Source organism: Carlito syrichta, unplaced genomic scaffold (assembly GCF_000164805.1).
Source record: "Carlito syrichta isolate Samal-C Ts95f unplaced genomic scaffold, Tarsius_syrichta-2.0.1 Scaffold314286, whole genome shotgun sequence".
Taxonomy (NCBI): domain Eukaryota; kingdom Metazoa; phylum Chordata; class Mammalia; order Primates; family Tarsiidae; genus Carlito; species Carlito syrichta.
The window spans coordinates 481933-507729 of record NW_007258382.1 but is presented as its reverse complement, the minus strand read 5'-3'; the positions used below and the strand labels follow the sequence as shown (position 1 = coordinate 507729).

Below are 25797 nucleotides of genomic sequence, written 5' to 3'. Positions count from 1 at the left end.
CTGATTTGATTCTTACCAGTATTAAAACTTAACAAAATGCTGTTGTAGCTGTTTTCTCTAGAGTCTCACACAAGGACCCTCTAAGGTCATCAACTCAAATAATATTATCTTCTTCTATAGATGAAGGCATTGAGCTTGGGAAGCTACATAACTTGCCCAGGCTGCAGAGCTCATCATAGAGGTAGAACTGGATAGGATAGCTGAGGTGATGCTCTTTCGTATGGCCTTTCCGTGTGCAGTGCAAACATGTTTACAAATGGCTATGAAATATATAAGCGTCGTTGTAAGAATGCCATTATGTGACAGAGAATAGGCAGTAATTAAAATAATTGTACTTCATTTTTTCTTTGTGAACCCAGTGCTATGCATAAGTGAGTAAGATGTAATTTTCTTATTTCTTTTCACAGTATTTACTAACATTTATCAAATCTGTCAGTGTTCTTATAGTACTGAACTTGATAAAGAGCATCATCTTTAAAAAAAAATTGACCCAACATCATCCCAGAACTCGAATGATGTAAATCTGTGGTCTATGTTCATTTTATTAACTAGATGATTACCCACTATGCATCTTGATTTGTGCTTGTGTGGACCAGACTGTAAGTCATTTTGCTAAATATTTGGGAAGGATTCCACAGGATGACTTGAAAGAATCAATTCCTAGGCATCACCTGACTTAGCTCCAACCTGGAGACCTACCTTCCTCCTGTATATTAAGAGGAATTCTACCTTGGCTACCACATGCCTTGTGAACAGTGAGATCAGGATCTGTGACTTTGCTTTTCAAAGGATGTCACCTGCTAGAGCATCCTTCATTAGATTTCTCTCTCAGCACCTCTCTCCTTCTAGAGTAGTTCTCTGTGGGTTCAGCATAATTCGCAAGTGGATGAGGCATATTTGGGGTGGAAAATGTGTGCACGCATGTGAATTTTTCCCTTATTTAAAGATTTTCTCAATTACCAGTCAGTTTTCCCTCCTTTCTCCACCTGTGAGATGGACATAACATTTAATGTCAGTTGATGAGAATTATTTTGGAAAGGGTTAGAATTTGGAGATGCTTTCTTAGCTGAAACTCGTAATTGAAGTCTTTGACCTGCCTTCACTAAGCTCTCCATATACATATGCTTGGTTATAAAATACCTGCCTGCAAAAGGGAAATATTTTATTTTCTGATTGTTTTCATTATGTGTATGTGTTTCCAAATGGGGCTTTTTCAAAGCTAATTTATCTGCAAAAGAGACATATGCTTTAGGTCTGTACTTGTTAATTTACCTCGGAAAAATTAGGTCATTATCAAATCTGGCAGTGTGCTTATAAACTTGGCAAAATGCTCTAATTAAAAGCTTCCTTTAGATTTAAAAAAGAAGATTAGTATCAGTAATGTTTTCATTGTCATGGTTTGTGTAGATGCAGGTATATGTCACTTCTCATGTAGCATTAAAAGTATGTTGACGATCTGCTAACAGTTCATCTCTTTTCTTCTGCAGCCTCCAAGTCTGTTATAAATAGTATGCTACGGGACCCTTCTCAGATTCCAGATGGAGTTCTAGCAAATCAGGTCTATCAGGTATTAATCACAGCTGTCTATTTTCAGTGGCAATGCTGTTATCTGCCTAGCAGAGTAAAGGATTTTAAACCTCATTTAATTACTGTCATCATAAACTATCACTGAGGTCAGGGTGCACCATAAATGGCAGTGCAATATTTGTGAGAAGAGCATTTCACTTTTTAATAGCTTGCTTTTATAGTGAATAAAAAGCATGCAGTTTTTGTTTTCTGTGATTAAATCTGAATAGCCTTTCGATAGCTTTCTTTTTGGGGGGAGGTGGTGGGAGAAAAGTAATTACTGCTTTTAGGAAACTGTTTACTGTAATAGTTTCGGTAGTTGCCCCACCCCATACTCCTTCTCCTTTTTGTCTGCAGTGCATTGTGAACGACTGCTGTTATGGACCACTGGTGGACTGCATCAAGCAGTATCCTTTCCCATAAAATTTTAGGTGCACAATTGACGAGCTTAGACTCAGTGGAGGAGATGTGTCTAGCTTTAACCTGACATAAAGTTCTGCTTCACAAAACACATTTCATACTCTTCTACTTTACATTCAATCAACTGGAGGGTCACTACAGACCATTCCTTTTCTACAGCTTAAGAAAAATCAGACAGACCGCAGGAAGATGTCAGTTCAGCAGTTGCTCATCCACATGCTTATTTCAAACTGCTTGTTTTCATTGAGTTTAAAGGTACAGAGTTATTAGGAAGGTAACAACTGTCTTGGAATGTATCCAGCTATTTCAATGAGCCTTTTAAAAAATATGACGATTCTCCATTTAAATGGGCCAAATTCCATTGAATCTACTTGAATAAATTTTGAGTCTAGAGTTAAAGGAGCTTGTGATTTTAAAATGTCGCCAGAGGCCATCACATTTTAAAGGGAGTGGATTCTTACTGCTTATATGCTGATTACAATCTGAGCTGTCATTTGGATTCCTAATAAACATGTTTAGTGAAATCAAGCTAATTGTCCCTCTGAACTGAATTTGAGACTGTGAAAACAGATGTCCAAGTCATTTTTCTTTAAAGACACTGAGAGTTAATGTTTACTTCTTAAAAGAGGATTGAGTGGACAGTAACTACTTCATAAAGCAGGACTTTATTAATCAATAAATTTAGTAATGTGGCAACAATAAGAATTTTTATAACCCTTGACTAAAAATATTTAAATAGTAAATAATTCATAATTTTTTATGAAAATAGTTTCTATTTGATTCCATGAGTCTCACATCTCTTAATAATATAAACGTGACCCTCCTGGTATGGGTTTTATTAGCACGGATAGCACTGTGACAAGTTGTGCTTCAGTGATTACCAATCAGGAGAATTTTTGCTGGAAAACTTTGCTAGTCAAATGGGCGTGCATATGTGTATTCCACCTTGTTTCATGAAGGCTCAAGAGTCAGTAAAAATGTTGATAAGAAAATCATTCTTTTATAAATAAAATTAACCTTTGGTTAAATAATTTTTTAACAGAGCTTTCTTGCAAGAATATATGATACCAAAAATATTGTCCTTTATATATTTATTATCCAAGACTATTCCTCCAATCTAGATAAAATTAACAAACTCACAGCATTGTCACAGATTTACCTTTTTATTAAACCAAAGCAAAACTGTGCTTCTATTTTCAGTATAAAATTAATGATAGTGTTAGAAATTGTAGGAGTGCCAACCTCATGTTGCTACACTGATAAAGTTTAGCACATTCATATAACAACTGACACCATCTCAGAGTATCTGGGGTTGAATTACATGTTAATTTTAAAGCACATAAAATAGTTAAAAATCAATTTAAAGTTAAGGTTTTAAAAGCATAATGTCTTTTGAAGGATTGCATATTGATTTTAAATATAACTATCTAATTATACATGCATGGACTAAAGTATGAAGTCAACTGCTTTGTAAATGCCAGGAGGCTATTTTTCAGTAATAGTTGAGATGCTTACGGGAAACTAGATTGCTGTATTGCTGGCGAAGAAAATGGCTTGTGAGGTTATTTACAAGTTTTGCCCATGGTCACTGCCATACATCAATAATAGGTATTATTATAGACAAAGTCTAAGTGTTTCTGCTTATAGAGCATTATAAATTCTATCTGGAGTATTTTCCTTACATTTTTACCATCATTCACTTTCTTTTTTTGGCCAGTGTTATTGCCAGTAGAATTTAATGTAGTACATGATTTCAATTGATAAAGATAATGATTTATGTCTGTAAATTACATTCACTGAGTAGATTATAAGTTTTTCAGTTTCATTATGTCTATTGCCAGCAAAATTATAGTTTTTATAAGCTTTATTTTCTAGACCTTACATGTGTTTATATCAAGCAAAGCATAATCAAGAAGTACGTCTTTCCAAAATTTCAAATTGGTGATTGCTTTTACCACACAAAAAAAACAGGCTGGGAAGTTTATAGAGAAACTCATTTTATCTTTGCACTAAAGTGGTAGCACTTTCATATAATGTGTAAATACACTTGCATAGATGTTTTCTAGACCGATCAACAGGAATTATTTTATTTCACACCTAATAAAAATTATTGGTTTTTCCATGTGAGTAGAAATGCTGTTTGTGTATTGTTCTGATAATTTGGGAATATTTATATTGCTCACTCTCAATAAATTACATCATTTTGTATGAAAGAAAACACATATTTGGTAAATAAAATAGGTGCTAAATCTTTTTACTGCATTATGAAAATGTTACATTTGTGTAAGTAGAATAAAGTAAATTGGGCATTTGCCAGTAAGGCACCACAGAAAGCACAGTTAGCAAAACGTATATACATCGTCATTGGGCACTGTCTTTCTTTTGATGTCTACACTACATTTTCCTATGTAGCCATGCTCACCACAGCTCATACTCACCAACAAAAAAATGTGAGAAGCCAGCCACCTCAGCTTTCTAAAGTGTGACTCCAGGACACAGCTATTAGACAGAGGCATAAACAGTGAAGCAAGGAAAGATAATGATGCAGGAAGCTTCAAATGCTGTGGGTTTCATTTCTGTACCATCAGTAACCTCAGTTTCATGATTCAACATTTTAGATGTAAATAATTTACAGCAATAAAAATGAGAGCACATTTATGTGAAATAGAAGTAAATAATTTAGTTCTAAAATGTGGGATGCCCCTAGTAATGAGAGACCACTGAGAGTTACTCGTCAAATGTCTCTGAAGGACTCTGAAAATGTGTGAAATTTTGTGATTTAAAAATTTGTTTCCTTTATTTGGTTTCCAATTAGAAATTAAATAAGTACAGCCATGCGCATGAGGGAAGGGGAGCAACAGGAGGAAAAGGCAGTAATGAAGACTTAGGGCTTATTTTGCTGGTTTACATAAATGGCCACATCTCTCAATTTATAAAATGTAAATGACATCACCTGTATGTGTTGATAAAGGGCAAGACGATTCTCTAGGAATTTTTTTTTATAAATGATATATAAATTTGATTTTATTTAAGTCGAATTCTTGCAGTATGTGATCAGAAACAGAGTCTCTTAAGCCAAGGAGTGATGTAACCAGGGTGACATTACCAGTAAAATGAAGAATGAAGGTAATGATTCAGATAATCATTACCAAATGCTTTTGACTGAATTAAAGTACCAGAATAGGCTAACACTCCTTTTCAGACTTTGTGCAATCTCGTCTCTTCAGAAAATAGACCAGCTTTCTAGGTCCTACTCCTAATTTCATCATTTGCCTGCCATGGAACCTTTAGCAAGCTCCTCAGCCTTCCTGAACCCTTCTTTCCTTAGCTCTAAAAATGAGTCTAATAATAGTATCTACTCATATGTTTGTTGGGAAGATTAAGTTGGGAAGATGATATTTCAGTGTTTAGCAAAAAGTCTTCATATGTGATATTTAAGAAATATTAACTATTATCAATTGCTATCACATAATCTTGATACTTTTTTTCACAGCATTTGCTAACATTTATCATATCTGTCCATGTTCTTATGGTACTGAACTTGATAAACAACATCATCTTTTTTAAAAAAATTGAATTTGGAGGTCAAAAATAAAGGCCTTCCAGAGATCTCGGTCTCTTTCTCCGCTTTGCCACACATGAACTGTTTGGCCTCATGTAGTTTCCTTTCTAAGCCTCAGTTTCCCCATTTATAAAATAAGGATGATAATAATTATGAGGATAAAAAGCACTAAAAGAATTTATATAGTTACATATGTACTTATTTATATGTATACATATATGTGTACACATGCACATACATGAGAAAAAGACTCTTAAAGCAGCCTCTGCACCCATACCCTTATTCTCAGTTGTCTACTAACAGATTCTAAATATTCTTAACAAGTCAGTTGCTTGGCTTCCCAAGTCACAGAAGTTTAACCATAGTAGCCTGGAGGTAAAACAGAGAAGCTGCTCAATGCTGCCTTGATGGCAAGTGTGAGTTTGCAGATTTACTGAACTCTGTAAGGTTAGAAACCCTTTTAGGTGAAAGGCTGGTTGGTATTCTTTGCTATACTTAGTAGGTGCTTAATAAATGTGTGCTAAATTGAATTGAGGGATGTTTTTTAAAATTTTTAAAAATTTATTTATTTATTATAAAGATGTGAGGTACAACTTAGGGTTAAGTATACAAACATTGATCATGCAGTTACCCTTGTTGATGAGGTATGCCCCTCCTGCCCCTAGCAGTTTCCCGCGTTGAGGGATTTTAAAAATTAATTAATGATTTTTAGGGACAGGTTCTCACTGTGTTGCTCAGGTTGGTCTTGAACTCCTGAGATCAAACGATCCTCACCTCAGGCTCTGGCATATTTGGGATTATGGGTGTGAGCCACTATGCCCAATTGAATTGAGGGATTTTTAATTCAGATTAATATATGTTTAAAATTACTCTCTTTTTTCAAAAGCTGTTAAGGTACACATTCATTTGCACATCTTTGACAAAATACATAGAAAAATGACAGAAAAATTCCATCAAGCCATTTAAATGAGGGATTCTGTGTAGAAATGCCATTCCTTGGAGTTGTGGGCTAAAAGTGAAAATGGTTGCTAAAATGACCTCCATTCTCCATTTCATCTCAAAGTATATACTCGATGTTAGTGTTTTCCTGATAATATAATTCTGCCTTTGCTACCCTCCTTAACTAACTTCCCAGTGCCATTGGTCATGAGCACGAAGTCATGCTGAGAGACTTGCTTCTAGAGAAAAACCTGTCATTCCTAGGTAAGTATTGTTCACATCCTCTCTAGCTTGTGTTGTCTCCCTGAGTGCTTAAATATATATTTAAAAAAATCTTCCACTTGCAGTTATTGCATACTAAAGGAAGAGTGAATGATGATGGATGCTATGCGTGTTCTCTTTTATTGATTTAGAACTGAGCAGGAACTCAGTTACCTAATCCCCTATATATACAGCACATATACAGGCTTGCAATTAATATTTTATGGAATAAGTGGCTGAAAAAATGCTTTAATATCTGTTGTAGTATTACTTTTGGTGTCATGAGATATTAACCATAATCTGGGCCTTATGAGAAAAAGAGACAAAAGAAATGTAGTGAAAATGTTTTATATATTAAGAACGATTAGAAAAATTCATGTTAGGTATGTTTGTCTCACATATGGAATTGGGTAGTGCTTTTGCTTGAAGGCCAATTAATAAGCCTTTATTATTTGCATGTGACATATTAATTGTCATCATGGATTTATATGATCTTTAGAAAACCCACATGTATGCATGTGTTTGTCTGTTACAGATTATTATTCCTTTCGACATTTCTTAAGCATTAGAAAATAAGCCTCAAAGGACATACATGTAGTAACATGATTGCAGAAACCATAAAGCACTCTACCATGAATTAATTCCTCTTCTCTACTTTAAATGTGATAATTTGTGCCACCAGAGCTGTTGCCGTATTACCCTTGATGTCCTGAATGTCATCAAAATGTCTTCCTTTCATTATTTTCTTTATCTTTGGGTAAAGACAAAAGTCACTGGGGGCCAGATCAGGTGAGTAGGGAAGGTGTTCTATACAGTTTTTCATTTATTAGCTAAAAACCTTTAGACAGTGCTGTGTGAGCTGGTGCATTGTCATGATGCAAGAGCTCCTTTGGGAACATTTTTGCACACAGCTTTCTAATGCCAAGATTTTCAGTTAAGATTTTCCTAACTGATTCTCTATTGATGTTTATTTGGTCTGCTATGCTTCTCACAGTTAGCCGACAATACTGACACACAATTCAACAGATTTTTGCATCAGTTCTGCTTGTTACTGACTGTCCTCACCTCTCTGTCAGTAACACTTTCCTTCCCCTCAGAAAAACGTTTAATCTACTTGTATCCTGCCATTTTCTTCATGACATGATCCCCATAAACTAGGACTAACATGCCCCTGATTTCACTTCCACTGTTGCCAAGTTTAACAAGAAATTTAATGTCTGTTTGTTGTTCTAATTCAAGCTGTGACATTCTTGTAACGGCACACAAAAACATGCAATAGTGAATGCCACTTAGCAAGACACTGCCATACGTCGACACAAACACATCTGTGAGACACTGATATACCAAGGTTATGAAACCTTACCGAATTGTTGATACAATGCTCCCAATGTAAGCACACAGTGGCAAGTTCGCGAACTTCGTTGTCAGACCTAGTTTGTCAAGTAAGAAGGAATGTTTAATAGTCCTGCAAAGATTCTATTATAAATCTTAGTGTTCAATATTTGTATTAATAAATTAGAGAATGGAATTGAATGTGTCATGAGATTGTTTTAATTTGAAGCTGGGAGATATAGTAAATATTCTCTAGTTAAGTTTCAAGAAAATTGATAAATTAGGAAAGTGATCTCAAATCATTAAATTTCAGTATGTAAAAGCAGCAAGTTTTTTCATGTAAGGATAGTTGAATTGTTCAGCCTATGGAAAGACGGTCAGTTGGGAAAAAAATCACATTTTAAAAATCTAATTAAAAAAAGTATAATAGCTCAGAACCAGTTGGAGTGAGTGACCTATGATGCTCTATGAGATATGTTTCAGAACTAGGTAGTTCTGATAGTATTATGAAATATCTGATCACATGGGTCACTCAGTTAGTGGCCAATACGGCAATCTGAATCTATTTTTTTGTTTTAAGCCACCAACTAAGCAGCCTCAACCCTATTTCTTTGGTTGTCCTAGCTTTTCCCTGCTTCATTCCTGAGGACTAGCATATCTCAACTAGCATATCTCAACTGGGAGGAGGAGCTTAGACATGGACTAAACTTAGTCCTAGGTCTTTGATTAGTTAAATTGAATGTATCAGATTGGATTCAATATGACTGAGAATGGCATTGTGGAAATGTGGTCAAGGAGACATTAACAACTGCATGCAAGTACAGAAAGGAGACTTGAAATTGATGGGCCCCAACTATTCCTCTGTGCCGTAAGATCCAGAGGTAATTATTTTATAGAAGCATACTCAAATATGATACTTAACTGATCTTTAAAAATAAGCGAGTTTATAGGATTTTATGCAACCTCAGTCATGTTTGAAACATTTCCTCATCAGCATACAAAGAAATTGTTAATGTGTTCTATGTATTTTTAACTGTTTTAACTTAGCACTGAATTAACATATGTTTATTTATGGTTAAAACATGAAAATTCAAAGTCTTGTATGAAATACTGTTATGGGCCTGCTTGTTCTTTTACTTTATAAATATTCCTTCACATTGATTAATTAGATCTAAAGTACTGTGCCGGGTAAATTTAGATAGATCATCATTTTAAAGCCAAATATAGAAAAATATTGGCATAAAAATGCGCCACTAATATGATCTTATTCTTTCTTGTTTACATGTGTGCACCTTGAATTTTATTGCAGAGACATTACAAACATGTTTGTTTTATTTTGATTCTTTAATAAGCAGAAGTAAAATCCCTCCTTTCCCTTGCCCTCTCTGTGTTGATTTCTAATCTGGACTACTTTCAAAAGACTAATATTCTCTTTATTTATATATTAACCCATCTTAATTTAAGAATTATGACTTTTTCTAAAATTTTTAATCTCATTCTAAATTTTCTACACATTGTGCTCTAGATGTAGTTTTATAAAAGGTGTATTTTATCTGAACTCTCTTGCCAATAGAAGGGAAAGATAAAAGTAAATTATCTTTTTTCTAATTCTAATGCTTTCTTTAATTTCCTTGATTCATAATCATGCTCTGAGCAATTGCTATAGCTCAAAATTTAGCCAGGCATAATAGGAGAGAAAAAAAAGAAGCATCCTTATCATTGAAGATTTGAGTGCATTTATTTGGGTTTATCTTATCTTGTAAATTTATGCAATTTGTACTTCTAACATAGGTAGATTATATTAAGACTGGTCAAATTGAATAAATGACTTTAGTTTCTCCAACTGAAAAATATCTCTCATTAGCCATATTTATTTATTTATTCCACAAGTAAGTTCCTGAGTTGGATACTATTTTAGGCATTAAACACAAGTTAGATGAAATCCTTGCTTTCTTGGGGTTATGGCCTAGAAAGGAGACAAGCTATAAACAAATGAATACAGGTAATTCCTGCAATTTCTGAGAGTCCTTGTAATTTTTTGGTTCATGATTTATTCATTCTTTTCACCTAACTTGTATTGTATTCTGTGCATGCCAGGAACTATGCTGGTTAGTATGAAGCAATTGCACGCTGTGCCCTCTGGATGCTCATAGCCATGCACAGAATCGTATGTCTGTCCCAGTGAGAAGTCAGTTCTCTCTCTGGTACATCTCACTTAGTAGGTGCTCACTTGATTGTCTTGATAAAAAAATAAATGCTCAAGGCTGTGGTCATGCTTCTTTTATAAAACGTTTCAAAGCAAGATACACGTTATACTATCAGTAGCTATTTTTTTTTTACAAATGAGAGAAATGCTGCTACCTCATGAGCTCTTTCCTGAAATGGTGACAGAATTTTATTTATTCATCTGTTCTCTCTCACTAGGACTTCTGCTTCTAGGACAGAAGGGTAGTTGAGTTCATTAGCTTAACTCTCTTACCATTAGCTAACCATTCATTTGAGTACTTGCTATGGTCAGACACCTTTAGGGATAAACAAACAAACAAATCAAAAAAACCTATTTTTAGAAGTTGAATCAAACATAGAGCCTTCCACGAAAATTGACAGGTTTCAGTACGTGTCAGTAGTTCTTTCCAAGGATAATTAATTTAAAATTTGCACTTATTGATCAGCACTTAAAGTCTCTGAAGCTCTGAATAGCCTGCTGCCCCCTCCTAGGCAGAGCTGCCCAAAGATCCCTTCTTCAACATTAAATTGACCAATAAGCAGTGTTCATCCTATTACCTCGGCTAAGGGATAATACTCCATTATTATAATACTAATATTAACAAAATAGAAAATATATTATACCTACTGATGGAAATGTGTTCATTTGTACTGCTCAAGTGATTAATGACATTTGCTGTGTATGTCTTCTCTGTGGTATTTCTTTTTTCATTTGTTTGACTTGGTTTTGGTTTTTGGGTTTTGTTTTTTGAGAGCTTTGGACAAAAAGGCAAGGGAGGGAAGGAAAATTGTGACAGTGTGAAGATGACAAGACTGTTTTCACTGTTAGGAAAAATATGAAAGCGCTTATACCAAAGAACGAAGATCAACCATTCATCCTCCATGGGCTGGCATATCTCCAGGTCAGAGGGACTTTCATTAGTGACTTCCACAGCCACTGTCTGGTGCAAAGTCTTGTTAAGTTCGGCCTAATAAGGATGACTCTGGCGATATTTTATTCTTTCCGGTGAATGTTACCCTGTTAGTAGACGCTAACGATTATTTTGAGTGACACCTGAGAAGCATTTGCTTTATCCCTGCCTCTCTCCCCTCGCCATGTTTGGATGAACCAGCATATTATACATGGGTGCTTTCTAGCATTCATGTATTACTCCGTGGGACTCCAGGAGGGTATAATCTATAAAGCCAAATAGGCTTAGTGAAGGTTGTCCCTTGCTGTAAGAAATTAGGATCTTTGTTTCTAAGAGTTCATCTGCTCCTGCTGCTTTATTCCCCACCTGAAGCAACCATGCTCTGCTGGGGAAGTGATTATGATGTGACAAACAGGGGATTATGACTTCAGGTGAAGAATAGGCAGCGGGAACAGATGAGATTTAGAATTCTAAGGTTGTGTGTACATGCAGATGTCAGCAGTGGAGAATAAGAGACTAGAAATAAAACATATGATTATATAAGCTGAAGGGAACTGAGGTGGTTGGGTAGTCAACAAGGAACCAACAATTTAAATTCCTTTCTATCAGAAGGTTAAAAATAAGATGCAGTTTATACAGTTACAGGAACATGATATTGGGAGAGAGATATTGGGAATTTGGATCCCGTTCCACCCTTTCTGAAGAAATTGTCATAGTGAGAGACTATATAACGTATTCCCCTGTTGAATATCTTGTGCATGCTTCTCCCTAAATTTGCCTGAAAGGCCAGCATTCAGAGAAAAGAACCATAAATACTTGTATGCTGCTGGAAGATGAAATACTTGCTGGAACTTTGAAGAAAGGTTGTCCTGTCCACTTACGATGGTGCCCTGCCTGCTTCTGGCATACAGCCCTTCCTTCACCACTGCTCTGGGTAGATAACTTAAGTCCACTGGTCATCTGCTTTCCTGGCACTGATGATTTATTGGAACTATTTTGGTTGTAAGGTGGCAGAAATCCAATCAAACTACACACACATACACACACAAAGGAGAATTATTGGTTTAGATATACACCTGGGAAATCCAAAGGAGAGAGAAATTTGTTTTTGGTGTGTCTAGAACCCAGCAGTATCTCCCCTTCTTTCCTTCTTGCATTCTTCTCTTTTCTGTATTGGCTTCATTCTCAGGCAACAAACATATGCACTAGCAGTTGCTAGTGTGCTTAATTCTTAGAGTATGTAATCCCAGAGAAAAGTTGGTGATTCTCTTTTGCCCCATGAGAAATCTCAGAAAGCTCTCTGACCAGCTACTCTGAGTCAAGTGTCTACCCCTGTGGCCAGGTGATTATAGGGGTCACGTAACTGACCATCCCCCAGAATCTTGTTGTGAGAGCGGGATAGTAGTGCTGGACAGGATGGCTTACAGGACAGCAAAAATTAAAAAATCTCCCACCCCTGCAGAGTGAGGGCTTTACTCCCTGTAACCGAAAGGCACTGGGAGTTAAATCGGTTACTGTTTATACTGGATTGACTCCTTTGGTCCTGTGTGTGTGTGTGTGCACATGTGCACACTCGCCCATTTGCACCTGCATCTGTCCCTCTGTATAGGAGATCCTTTTTATGTTTCTGAACCGCTAGTATGCCTCCCTCCATGGAAACAGGTTCAGGGACAGATGGAGTTGGCCCTGCAAAGGGGTCTGACATCAGTGACTACAACTAAAAAGAACCAGGGCAGACAAAGGGCAGCATTCAGCCATTGCTCAGAATCTTGAAGCTGAAAAGAGCTCTAGTGACTGTCCAGTCTCCTTGTTTTGACTAGAAAACTAGCCTTAGGCCTTGCCTCACAGTTAGTACCCTCCCAACAACCTGTCACATCCTCCTGTCTTGTATTTTTTTTTTTTTTGCTCTACCATGCTGATTTGTCCTTCATTTGTGGCATTAAACCAGAAGGATTTAGAGTGATTTGGTATAAAATATAGAAGAGGTCTACTCTGTGTGTGTGTGTGTGTGTGTGTGTGTGTGTGTTGGGGTCTCACTCTGTCACCAGGCCGGCATGCAGTGGCACAATCACAGCTCACCATATCCTCCTCCTGGGTTCAGGCAATCCTGCTTCTGCCTCCTGAGTAATTGGGACTATGGGCATGCACCACCATGCTCAGTTAATTCTTTTATTTTTTGTAGAGACGGAGTCTCTCTATGTTGTTCAGGCTGTTCTCGAACTACTTAGCTCAATTCTCCCCACTTGGCCTCCCAAAGTGCTGGGATTACGGGTGTGAGCCATGGCACTTGGCAGGAGTTTTATTTTTTGTTGTTGATATTCACATCCTCTGTCTCTCCACAGCCATTCTTTGGCAGGGACTCGCCTACCTAGCCTCTCTACGCTGTCCCAGATTCTTGACCTCCCATTTGTTTCCTGTCTTTAGGGCACTTCAATTTTCACTAGTATTGTCCCCTAAAGACATAAGCAAAGGACAAGGTCAGAGCAGTCAGTTGTATTCCTTATTAGTGGCTTTGATAAGAGGCTTTGGGGGAGGAGGTTAAACTAATGGCTATAATGAAATTTGGGGTTCTCTAAAAATTTCATTTTTCTGTGCCATCAGCCTCCCCGTAAATTCATATCTGTTCTGTGTACTTTTGTTCATGGTTTGCATATTATAGTAACATCTATTACTGAAACCTTGCTGACTTCTTAAATTGTGTAGAAAAGGCTGTGAATCTTACTCTTAGGGAACATAAAAATATAGAGAACAAAGGTCATGCTCCAACTCTTGAATGAGGCAGTGTTCTGGAAAAAAATAACACAGAAAAGCAAAATACTAGATTAGTAAAGATATACTGCAGTTTTAATTTGTATTGACATATGTTCTTTTTGCCCTCCCCTCATATAGTAGAGATGCACAGAGTATTAGAAAGATTATTTATCATTAATATATTTTAACCTAGAAAACTTTTTCAAATTCATATATAAAAGATATATCAGAATATGACTTTTGACTTTCAGATGTTGTAAACTGGAATTCTGTGCAATTAATCTGGAAATTACTATATTTCTTAAATTTAAGGCTTTTAATAAAACAAAATAAGCTGAAGAAACCTCAAACCTTTTCTCAGTAATCCTCATGCCCCCTGTGATTCTTAAGTATATGTTAACTAGTTTCAGATGTGTCTTGTTCTCTGCCTCAAACTCAGCCCTTTATTTTTAAGAAAGAATTGTGTAATTAGTACTTAATTGCTTTGGATATTTTTTGTATTTGAAGACAAGAATAATTCAAAGGCCAGAGAAATTAAACTTTCACGTTATTCTTTACACATGTATAATTCCTTTTTAAAAATACCCTTAAACACAGACCTGACAACATAAAAATAAATGAAGAACTGAATTTTTTAAAAAAAATTAACATCAGCTTTATTTTTGGATGTGGTTTTATTGATTTTTTAAAATTTAAATTGGAGAAAGGACCATTGAGTGCTAGAAATTAAGAAATTATCTATCTAGTTCATCTTTTTTCAGGCAGGTATTGTCCAAATAACGTCTGACAGATAGTTGTCCACCTCTCCTATGCGTCTAGATCTTCCGAGAGGAAAATAAGGATTTCTCCCCACTTCATAAATATTACACATGTTCAAGTATAAATATTTTCATACTTAAGAGTGGTATATAGTCTACTGGAACAAACAGGAACTTGGTTGACATGGACTCTTATCCTGTATCTGTAACTACTTGAGAGGTCTACGTCTTGATTGGTCACTTAACTTCTCAAGGCCACTTTTATCATGTATAAATTGAAAATGTTGGACTGGTAATTGCTGAGACTTTACTAGTTCTGAATACTGTGTTTCTTAAAATACTTGTATCTAAAAATCAACATTTAATATTAATATTTAATATTCTTATGTTAATTTTGATAATGAATACTTGAACTAGGACATTAATGAGCATAATAGTTATGAAATATGTTGGGTTTTTAAATATACACCTTAAGCCAAAGACTCTCTACTTTGTATCTGCTATATTCACTGAATAAGATGGGTAAGCAGGATTTGGGGACTGATTTCATACTGATATCCAGCCATTTGGGGAAGTTATACTAAAAGTGGTGTTCCATATTATTGCTAGTACTTTTTCTTCTAACTAATATTATTCTTTCTTTGTTCTTAATATTGATCATTTTATCTTGAAGAAGACATCAGATTATTTAAACATCTAGTTTCTACTTGGGAAATTCAAAGAATCATAAGTAACTACTTGGCTCCAGTACATGCAAGTATTATACGAACCTGTATGAAAAGGAAAATATAGAGCCGGGCTCGGTGGCTCAGCCTGTAATCCCGCACCTTTGGGAGGCTGAGGTGAGTGGATTGCCTGAGCCCGCGGGTTCGAGACCCACCTGGGCAGCGAGACCTCATCTCTACAATAAATCAAAAAATTAGCCGGGCGTGGTAGGGCGCGTCTGTAATTCCGGCTACTCGAAAGGCCGAGGCGGAAGGATCGCCGGAGCCCAGCAGGTCGAGGCTGTGGTGGCCAGGAGTGGCCACTGCACTCCAGTCTGGGCGACGGAGTGAGACTCCAACTCAAAAAAAAAAAGAAAAGGAAAATATAAATTACAAAACTGACTATGGAAGAGATAAAAATGTAAACAGACCAGAAGCCACAGAAAAAATAGCAAAAGTCACCGAAGAGCTGCCCAACAATAAGACCAGGCACATATTAGGTTTTGTGGGGGAATTCTACAAAATTTTAAGTTGTGGATAAGTGTGGATAAGTCCAATGTTATTCAAAATGCTTGCCAACAAAGAAAAAAAATAGGAAAAATTTCTATTCACATTAATGTCTTTACAATTAAGATGAACCTCAGTTGAGCAATTGGAACAGACAGTTGGGACCAAGGATGAAAGATAACAGCAAGAGTTATCTGATAAAACCTTGAACTTTGGGCCAAGATTGGTGCCTCTGTGCCTTGTTGATACTTGGGGATTTAAATTAGGAGAGAAAATTGTCGGTCTGAATAGGCTTTGTAGAAGACATAGATATACCTTAAAATGTACTTGTATTTTATTCAGTTATCCTTTTTGAGCATTAAATATACGTGGAGCCAGGAATGGTGATGCTACTCAGGAGGCTGAAGTGGGAAGGTCGTTTGAGGCCAGGCATTAGAGGCTGCAGTGAGCTATCACACACTGCACCCCCGCCTGGGTGACAGAGCAAGACCCTGTCTCAAAAAATTAACAACATCTAGCTCAGAATGTGAGAGACAGGCCCATGCACAGTAGTACAGAAGGGCTAACAAAGAGTGATGCAGAAGGGAAGTACTGAGGGCTGATGGCTGAGGTACATAACCTCAGGATCCCAGAATTGGAACCGACACCTATAAATCCACACCAAATAGTTTGGATAATAATCTAATGGTAAGAAATCTTTCGAAGTCTGAGGACCAGGAAAAGAGCATAATGCAAAGACTAGGAAATCAGGCCAGATGGACGGGGCTGACCTTAAAATCTCCCTGAGGGTTGATCACTGTTAGAAACTTCTCCTGGGGCCTGGAACAGGTGAGCAAAGCCACCTGTTCCTAAGCGCTACTTCCTCTCCTTGTACTGTCATTTCCTATGAACATTGCCAAATTTTTTCCCTTTTAGGAAATCTGGGATGAAAGAAGCAATGTGAAGGTTGAAATGGGGCAAAAGGCAGTGAGAGTTTAGTAAATAAATTAAATAAAGGGAAAGATGCCCAATAAATACTATTTCAGATGTTTGGGATAACCTCTTTACTATAAAAAGAATAGAAGTGTAACATCACAGATGGTGACAGAGACTTCTAGCTGCTATCTTTTGAGTACAATGAGTATTAGATCCTCTTTATACTGAGGAATGCGGGGAAGATAAAGGGGGTGATTTTATGTGGGGGGGTGCCAGTTGTATTTTGAAGATGTCCACAAGAAAATGGAAAGATTTCCTAGCCTCACTTGATGTTTTATGTTCAGGTTTGGGGGTTTGAGTTTTTTAATTTTCACATTAAGTCAGTCATGCAATTTAAATTGTGGATATTATGTAAGTAGTTTTGGTGGAGCGAACAGGAAGTGTAGTGTCTGCCTTTTAAAGGGATTTTAGTGTGTACATTTGGGTTGCTTGGTGACCTTTGAAATTTTGTTTTGCGCTCTATCAGAAACATAATTGTTTTTCTTTTTGAAACAGATTTTAACATCTGCAAAGGTTGATCATGCTAGGATAGTTTTAATAAAATATTAATCTATCTTTTTTCATGTCGATCCAGCTTTCAAAACTATTCATCAGCTACATGAAACATCAACTTGAGGTGCTGGAGTTGATTTTAATAAATGCTTTTTCTACTAAATATTCTCATGGACAGAGTATAGTTAGAGGATATAAATTTTTCCACTCTTGTTTGTCTACAGCCCACTTTCCAAATTCTCTTGCTTTTAAAGTCATATTACTTTAGTTTGTATGTTATTATCTCAGTGGTTAACTTGAAAGTTTTTAATATTTCAAGGAAGGGAGCTTGTTCTGAATTCTATTATCAATCCTTCAAAATATGGATAGCTTAAGAATATTGACTTTAACAAAATTTAACTTAAATGTCTACTTTAAATATGTGTCTTGTCATTAAAAGGTTATTTACATTTAAAATGCTGACCTTTCAAGATGTACTCAAGAGTGTTCTAAAACAGAGTTTCTGAACATTGGCCATGAAACCACTGTCTTGGGCTGACAAATGGATTGGAAATAAGCTACCCAACACTGGGAATGGGCCATTAATTTTAATCAAAGGTGATGCAGGAAGGCGAATGGGATGCATGACAATGTCAACAGCCCAGTAGGTGTTAAGAGACCACACAGCCTTCCTTGTTACTTGGTTGGGCCATTAGTTGAGGTTGGGTGAAGACAAAAAGCCACGTCTGGAATTGAATGACCAGGTCACTCCAAAATCTAATGGAGAACTCTCCATTTCAGAAATCACATTGTAATTCCATTAGAAGTCAAGGACAGCATTTAGAAAATATTGGAGGATTTTTTTTTTTAAACCAAGCACCTTGCTAGTTTTTCCCAACTTTGTCAAGCTTTCTGTTTTCCTGCCTTCTTTCCTTCTGAATGGATCATTGATATTTTCAGAGGATCAAGAACTCTTACAGACTTAGGAAAAAAGATCTTAAAACCTATTTGCTTTTCAGAATGATATATTGTTAGTTATAAAACTCTGGTAAATGCCAGAAACAATAGCATGCCAAAAGAATTAAGCAGGATAATTAATTCTTTGTGGTGATCTCATTGTCCTTGTCCCTCTCCTGTGGGTAGGAATAGTTTCACTAATTAAAACTAAAGTTTCTTAATTGCTTTTATTGAAAGCATTTGTTCCATAATTGTAAAGGCCACTGTGCTTGCACCTTACTATAAGTTGCCAATATTAGTTGATAACATTAGTGATACTCATGGTGGTGAAAGTCTTTTCTTTCAATCAGTCAGTGTATTTCTTTATTTTGAATATTTCCAATGACAAAAAAGGGTAGCGATGACAGCTTGAGTTAATGATGTTTATAATAAAGACATAAAGCATTTTTGTATCTATGCTTCAGGTTTGTTAAGAAAGTTCATTTATTCTGACACAGCATTGCATGCATCAGAAAGATATGTATGACTGCATTAGTAATTTTTACACCTATTTATGAAAGAAAAGCAATTATATTGCTATCTTGTTAATAGAATACTGTTATAAGTAATAGTATTTGTTCTTCCTGTAGATGAAGATCAGCTCCGTGCAAAGGGTTATGACAAAACACCAGACTTCATTTTACAAGTACCAGTTGGTAAGTCTTTTGACTGTTGGGCATTTATTTATAGAGAAAAGGAATTTCTTTTTTCTTTTTTTGGGGGGGGTTTATTTTTTCTATACACTTTTATTATTATGTTAATATTAGCAAATGTCACCAGAGTATATTAGCTTTATAATATTATATCTAAATGGGTGAAATCATTAGAAAATATTGCTTTCAAGTCACAGAAAATAGATTCAGAAGAAATCTCTCTCTTAAAAACTTTTACATATATTTGAAAAATGAATATGTCTTCTAAAGACATTTTGGTGGTCATTTTCAACTTCTTTCTTTAAATTCTGAATTTTAAAAACATGGGTTTCTTGAAAAGCCAGCGGCACTTTGGTCTGCTTGACATGTCACTTGTAGAGTTATAATACAGACAGTCTCAGAGCTGGGAAAGCAACTTTTGAAGAAGATGATGAAAATAAAAAGGATGTGATTGTAACATCCTTGTAATGAACATATACAATGTGTTGTTTTATAATTACATTTATAGATGATATTAAGGTCTAAGCTTCTGCTCATTAATGTGGGGCATAGAGAGGCCTGTGCGGAGTTCAGAATTTTCAATCTTCTGCTTGCCATATATTAGTAATGCTTTGTCCCTTAGCTGTAGAAGGCCACATAATTCACTGGATTGAAAGCAAAGCCTCATTTGGTGATGAATGTAGCCACCACGCCTACCTGCATGACCAGTTCTGGAGCTACTGGAATAGGTAAGGTCCTATTATTTTTCTCTTAAGATAAACGATACTCAGCTGAAATCTCATTAGAAAAAATATTTTGTTTAGCTGGTAAAAATGCTAGTAGCCTTTGTTTCTCGTAAATACAGAGTCTTGATTAATGTATTAATTTCAGATAATTTAAACCTCTCTGCTTTCACAATGTTGCTTCATTTTTTAAAACTAAAAATCTCTGTGTAAGGTCAAAATGTACTCCATTTTCCACTTTATAGTAAAAATACTGGTGTCATTTACAATATGGGTAATAAGATGTGGTGCATATTATAATATTGACACTGAACTTTTATCCTTTTGATGTGAAATTTTTGTTTTCTGGAAGACCTTAAAATAATTTATCCCCAGCTCTCTGAGAAAACTGTCCAAGCCATGAAAAATGAAAATTATTTACCTTCCAACAGATGAAAACAGTTTGCTTACCAACTTTTACCAACATTCCTGAAGGAATGGAAAGCTATGCATTTAAAAAAGGGATGGGGAAATGTTATTTTATTAACTACTCACCCCATGCCTGGGCCTGCAGTTTAACTGTTCTTGCAAGGAAGTTACTTTTATCCCCATTTTACAGATACCTAAGTTTATCTCAAAGAGAGAAAATGATGTGCCTTGCAGCCAGTTATCATGGGTCTGCATTTATCTCTCTTTTCCAAACCTGTGCTACTTCAATACAACCCTATCGTCATTTACAATGCAACTGTTGGAACTTTGGCTTTTTCCATCATTGCAATTCCAAGTGTTTGCACTATACATTTTTTTCCTCTTAGAACAGGAGGTGGGTCGAGTGATAACCTTTCTAGATTACCTGTGTTCCTTGCTCACTGGCCAACAGTAAGAACACAATGAGATGACATTGGCTTAGATCATTAAGGAATGAGACGGTAGCATCTGTGGACAATAGCCTTGTCCTAGGATAAAAACAATGACCAGCATTATATTGTTACTCAGCTTTACAAAAGGCCAGCAGAACTCGCCTGTGGCAGCTGTGCTCAACTAAACCCACTTTTTGCCATGGTAACAATGATCATGACAAAATGCTGAATGTAATGGCTTTCTTGATTTTCTTGTGTAATTGCGCGTGGCATCCAAGCTTTACTTTACAGGGATGGAAGAGGAAAGTGCAAAATGTTTTAGAAATCAATGCTGTTTCAGCGTTTCCTGTGTTTTATTCAGCCATTATTCAAATTAGCAGTAATGTGGCAAATTGAATTTTAGATCTTTAGCAATTTTATGATGAGTTTGAAATAGTAAAGAAAGCATCATTTTTGATAGTATAGGAAAAGCTATCATAAGAAAATCAAATTGTGTAAGTTTAGGTTGCTAAGGAATTAAAAAACTGATCAGGTCAATCAGTTTACATTGAGACTGTTTCCTTCCTTTGGTTACTGGTCATGTCTTTTCTGAGGAATGATTACAAATAAAATCCCAAGTAGTAGAACTTACCTTAAAATTCCAAAAGCATAATTTTTATTCTAAAACAACTCAACTATTTATTGAATGCCTACTATGTGCTTAGCATTGAGTGCCTACTATGTGCTTAGCTTTTACCATTTAGAGACTGATTAAATAATCTAGTCACCTGAATGATAGACTTATGGGTCATTGATGTGCCTAGAGTATGATAGATACTTTCATATCATTTCCTTTAATTTTACATTACTGTGTCACATTCTACGTTTTCCATTCTAATGATGTTTTACTTAGAAAATTATTGATTTACATTCTCTGAACACATTTTTTTAACACATACGAGCTAAATGGGCATAATTAATTTAGGGCATTATATGTGGTAAGGAAATGCCAGCCTTCATTTTATATATTTTTTAAAAATTTTAAATATATTTTTTATTATAGAGACAGGGTCTCTCTATGTTTCCCAGGCTGATCTTGAACTCCTGGGCTCAAGTGATCTTCCTGCCTTGGCCTGCCAGCCTTGCTTTTATATAGTCCAAATTATTTAGGGAGAAAATACTCAACACAAAAGGAGCTGATGTTTCCAAATGTCTGCAGAGAGACCAAGAACTGCAAATTCAAAATGGAACATTTAATGTCCAAGTTAAAAATGGAGTATAGAGGCATTACCTGGATATAAATTTTGAGTTTTAATGATTATGCAGACTTACCAGTGATGAGACATTTTGTCAGGATAACTTAGCACGTTTATGGAAGTATGAAATCCAGTTAGCCAAGTGTGATGGCACACGCCTGTAGTCCCAGAACTCAGGAGACTGAGGCAGAAGGACTGCCTAAGTACTGGAGGTCACAGCTGCAATGAGCTATGATCATGCCAATGCACTCTATCCTGGGCAACAGAGTGAGACCCCAACTGAAAAAATAATAATTTTTTAAAAAAGAACTACTCTTTTCATATTTTGTTTCAACATAACTCACATAACAGTTGCTAACATTCTTCAGAGTTGGAAGAAATTCTTTCAAGGTGGTATTTGTTGGATTGTGGGCTATTTGCTTTCTTCATGTGACAAGCCTCTAGTTGATATAAAAACGAAAAATGAATCTAATCTAATTGTTACATTATTTTCAGATTAAAGATTGGCTTTTATAATAAGACTATTCAATTACTATTTATAGAATAATGCTTTTTTTATAAACCCATTTTCCCACACAGATAACTGCAGAGCTACAATTTTTTTTTGCCTTTTTTTCTTCCTAGAAGTGCCTGCAAATCTCCAAATTTTTAAATTAACATTATAGTACATTGATATACTTACTCAGATCAATTAACCTTGGAAAAATTTAAATTTTGCAATGTAATTGCCTTCTCCAATCAGAGATATTGAGTCAAGAACATAAACTGCCTGTCCTACAAGCAGAGTCCCATCTAGGCATGAACCTTGATTAAATAACTTCTCAAAACTCGGTATAGTCTCTGCTTCTATAGGGTTAGAAGTACCTCAGAGAAGCCGCATTTGGACCAGATACATAGACCCAGAAACACAATTCCTTAGAAATCAACACACACACAAAGAAAGCCTTCTCGTTCTACTTCTCTAATCAAAAAGTGAGTTCTTTTGCAATTTGACTTCTATTACTATGTGTGCATTTATATTCAGATGATGACAGGTAAAGAAATAAACCAGTTCTACAATTGAAAGCCAGATTACATTACACAAATTCTAAAATATGACCTTTTGAAGAAACAGGAGCAGATATCTTGTTCTTACGCTTGGTGGTTGGAAATAAAATGGGTCAGTTTGAATGAAAATATTGTGTAACCTTAACTGACAAAGAGCCACATGCTATAAAATACATGAACAGCGCCCAACAAACACTGATCAAGAACATGGAAATCACAACTGCAAGTTCAGTTCCTCCATTTGCCATTCTGGTCACATTCTGGCACACTGTCATTAGAGGCATCTATTTAAAACCAAAGTACACTTTGTTAATATACCTTTCTACTCCCTTCAAAGAAGGTCTAAGCTTCCTTGACCAGAACTAATGGGGCGAAGTTTTGTTTGAATTTCGTTTTCAGTTTAGTGATTCTTGAAGTAATGGAAGAATATTGAGTTTGAATCCAGGCTGTGCCACTTTCTGGTCCCATGACTGGGAGCAACTTGCTTATTTTCTCCTCAATAAAATGGGCTTACTAATGCCTTCCTTCCCCTATTTTGTGAAGATCAGTTATTTTATACTTGCAAAGCACTTTCATAGTGCCTAGCAGTCAACAAATATTAGTTCCCCTCTGTCTCTTTTACTTGTACATCACTGAATTTTGAAGTCTCCTGAGTAGAAATTTTTAATTGCCTTCTTTGCCAGACAAACTATCCAGGTAATTTTAGCACTCAGTTGGCTGACATCTCTTTGGGAAACCTTCCTGCATTCCAGTATTAGTTTGATGTACCTCCTGTTTTCTGCTACTAATTTCAAAGCATTTATCAAACATGATAATTGCTTGTTTACTTATCGGTCTCCTTCAATTAATATAGAGTTCCATCTTTTCTTTTTCTTTTTTTCTTTTTTTTTTTAATTGGAGTCTCATTCTGTCGTCCAGGCTGGATTACAGTGGCATGCTCACAGCTACCGCAGCCTCAACCTGCTGGGATCAGGCGATCCTTCCACCTCAGCCTTCCAAGTAGCTGGAATTACAGGCACGTGCCACCACGCCCGGCTAATTTTTTTTTTTAATTGTACAGACGAGGTCTCACCAAGTTGCCCAAGCTGGTCTCCCACCCCTGGACTTAGGCAATCCTCTTGCCTCGGCCTCCCAAAGTACGGGATTACAGACTTGAGCCACCGCACCCATCCTGAGTTCCATCTATCTGCTGATTTTGTGTATTTTTAAATGCCCAGAAGCACATACTTATTGCATGATTTTGTGTATTTTTAAATGCCCAGAAGCACATACTTATTGCATGAATGAATGAATATATGAATGAATTTACTGATGCCTGACAGGCAACAATGTTTTGAATCAACTATTGAGAATCATGTCAGGCATTGTGACATTAAACAGAAGTTTTATTTGAAAATGTCACTCTAAGGACATTGAGAAAAATGGCTCATTTGTGTAACAAATTTTTACAAACTTTTCAGAGGTGAAGTAGACTTTTTAGGTCTATTTCATGAAATATAGCATAGTGTATTTAACATAAAGAATTTGAACATAGACAATAACTGATAACTAAATTATAAATGCATTTTATAAATTTTTTTAGATAAATATTTATTATCTTTGTTGATTAGTTGCTTTCCCCAAATCTCAGCTAGTTCTCTCCTCTGATATTTGATAGAGGATAATCTCTGTTTTTTTAGGGGATGCATAAAACTGGGCTGGGGCAAAAGTACAAATGGAACCTTATATACATGTGTTGAATATTTAAGATAACATGTTAAGTTAACATACATTAAATAAAATGTATTCTATCCTACATGAAGAGCTGGAAGTTCAGATTTGCGTAAAGAATTCCCAGACTTAGCCGGGAGCAGTGGCTCATGCCTGTAATTCCAATACTTTTGGAAGGAGGAAGCGAAAGAATTCCCTGAGCCCAAGGATTTGAGACCAGCCAGACTTGGCAAGACCCCATCTCTACAATAAATCAAATGTGATTCCAGCTTTTTGGAAGGCTGAGGTGGAAGGATCGCTTGAACCCAGCAGGTCGAGACCGTGGTGACTGTGAGCGTGCCACTGCACTCCAGTCTGGATGACAGTGAGACTCCAACTCAAAAAAAAAAAAAAAAAAAAATTCCCAGACTTAACCTAGCATGATGACAAGCACATGTGGTCCCAGCTACTTGGGAGGCTGAGGTGGAAGGATCGCTTGAACCCAGCAGGTCGAGACCGTGGTGACTGTGAGCGTGCCACTGCACTCCAGTCTGGATGACAGTGAGACTCCAACTCAAAAAAAAAAAAAAAAAAAAATTCCCAGACTTAACCTAGCATGATGACAAGCACATGTGGTCCCAGCTACTTGGGAGGCTGAGGTGGAAGGATCGCTTGAACCCAGCAGGTCGAGACCGTGGTGACTGTGAGCGTGCCACTGCACTCCAGTCTGGATGACAGTGAGACTCCAACTCAAAAAAAAAAAAAAAAAAAAATTCCCAGACTTAACCTAGCATGATGACAAGCACATGTGGTCCCAGCTACTTGGGAGGCTGAAGTAAGAGAGATCTCTTGAGCCCAGGAGTTCAAGGCTGCAGTGAGCTATGATCTTACCACTGCACTGCAGCCTGGGCAACAGAGTGAGACCCCATCTCTAACAAAAGAGAATTCCCAGACTTCTTGGAGTTCTAGGCTAAATATGTCAATGCAGGGAAAGATGTTCCCATCATACAACCTGCCTACCTTTTCTTCCCACTCTTGACTCCATCAGACACCTGGAAAGGTGTCAAGCATGCCCCATCCTGCATGTTGAAGCTCCATGTACAAACTATTGCCCTCAGGCCAGAGTTGCACACTCTGCTAGTCTGCCCTCTTACTGGGTGGGTGAACCTGAGAGAGTGGGCCATGCAGGCCATGGGAGTGGTCTCAAAGGTATTGTAATTAGGAAGTTCTGAG

General features: G+C 36.4%; 1 protein-coding gene across 8 annotated transcripts in view; it reads left to right on the top strand.

Moving 5' to 3' along the window:
• CUNH15orf41 (chromosome unknown C15orf41 homolog) overlaps window positions 1-25797 on the top strand; it is a 240435-nt gene that overhangs the window by 115173 nt on the left and 99465 nt on the right. For 6 of the 8 annotated variants that reach the window (XM_021719167.1, XM_021719168.1, XM_008071303.2 and 3 more), the window contains 5 exons: window positions 1488-1567; window positions 1924-1973; window positions 6684-6751; window positions 18970-19035; window positions 19655-19760. In XM_021719167.1, coding sequence (XP_021574842.1) covers window positions 1488-1567; window positions 1924-1973; window positions 6684-6751; window positions 18970-19035; window positions 19655-19760 — 370 coding nt within the window. Of the gene's footprint in view, window positions 1-1487; window positions 1568-1923; window positions 1974-6683; window positions 6752-18969; window positions 19036-19636; window positions 19761-25797 lie in introns of all 8 variants that reach the window. The other 2 variants (XM_021719165.1, XM_021719166.1) reach the window with 2 other exon arrangements.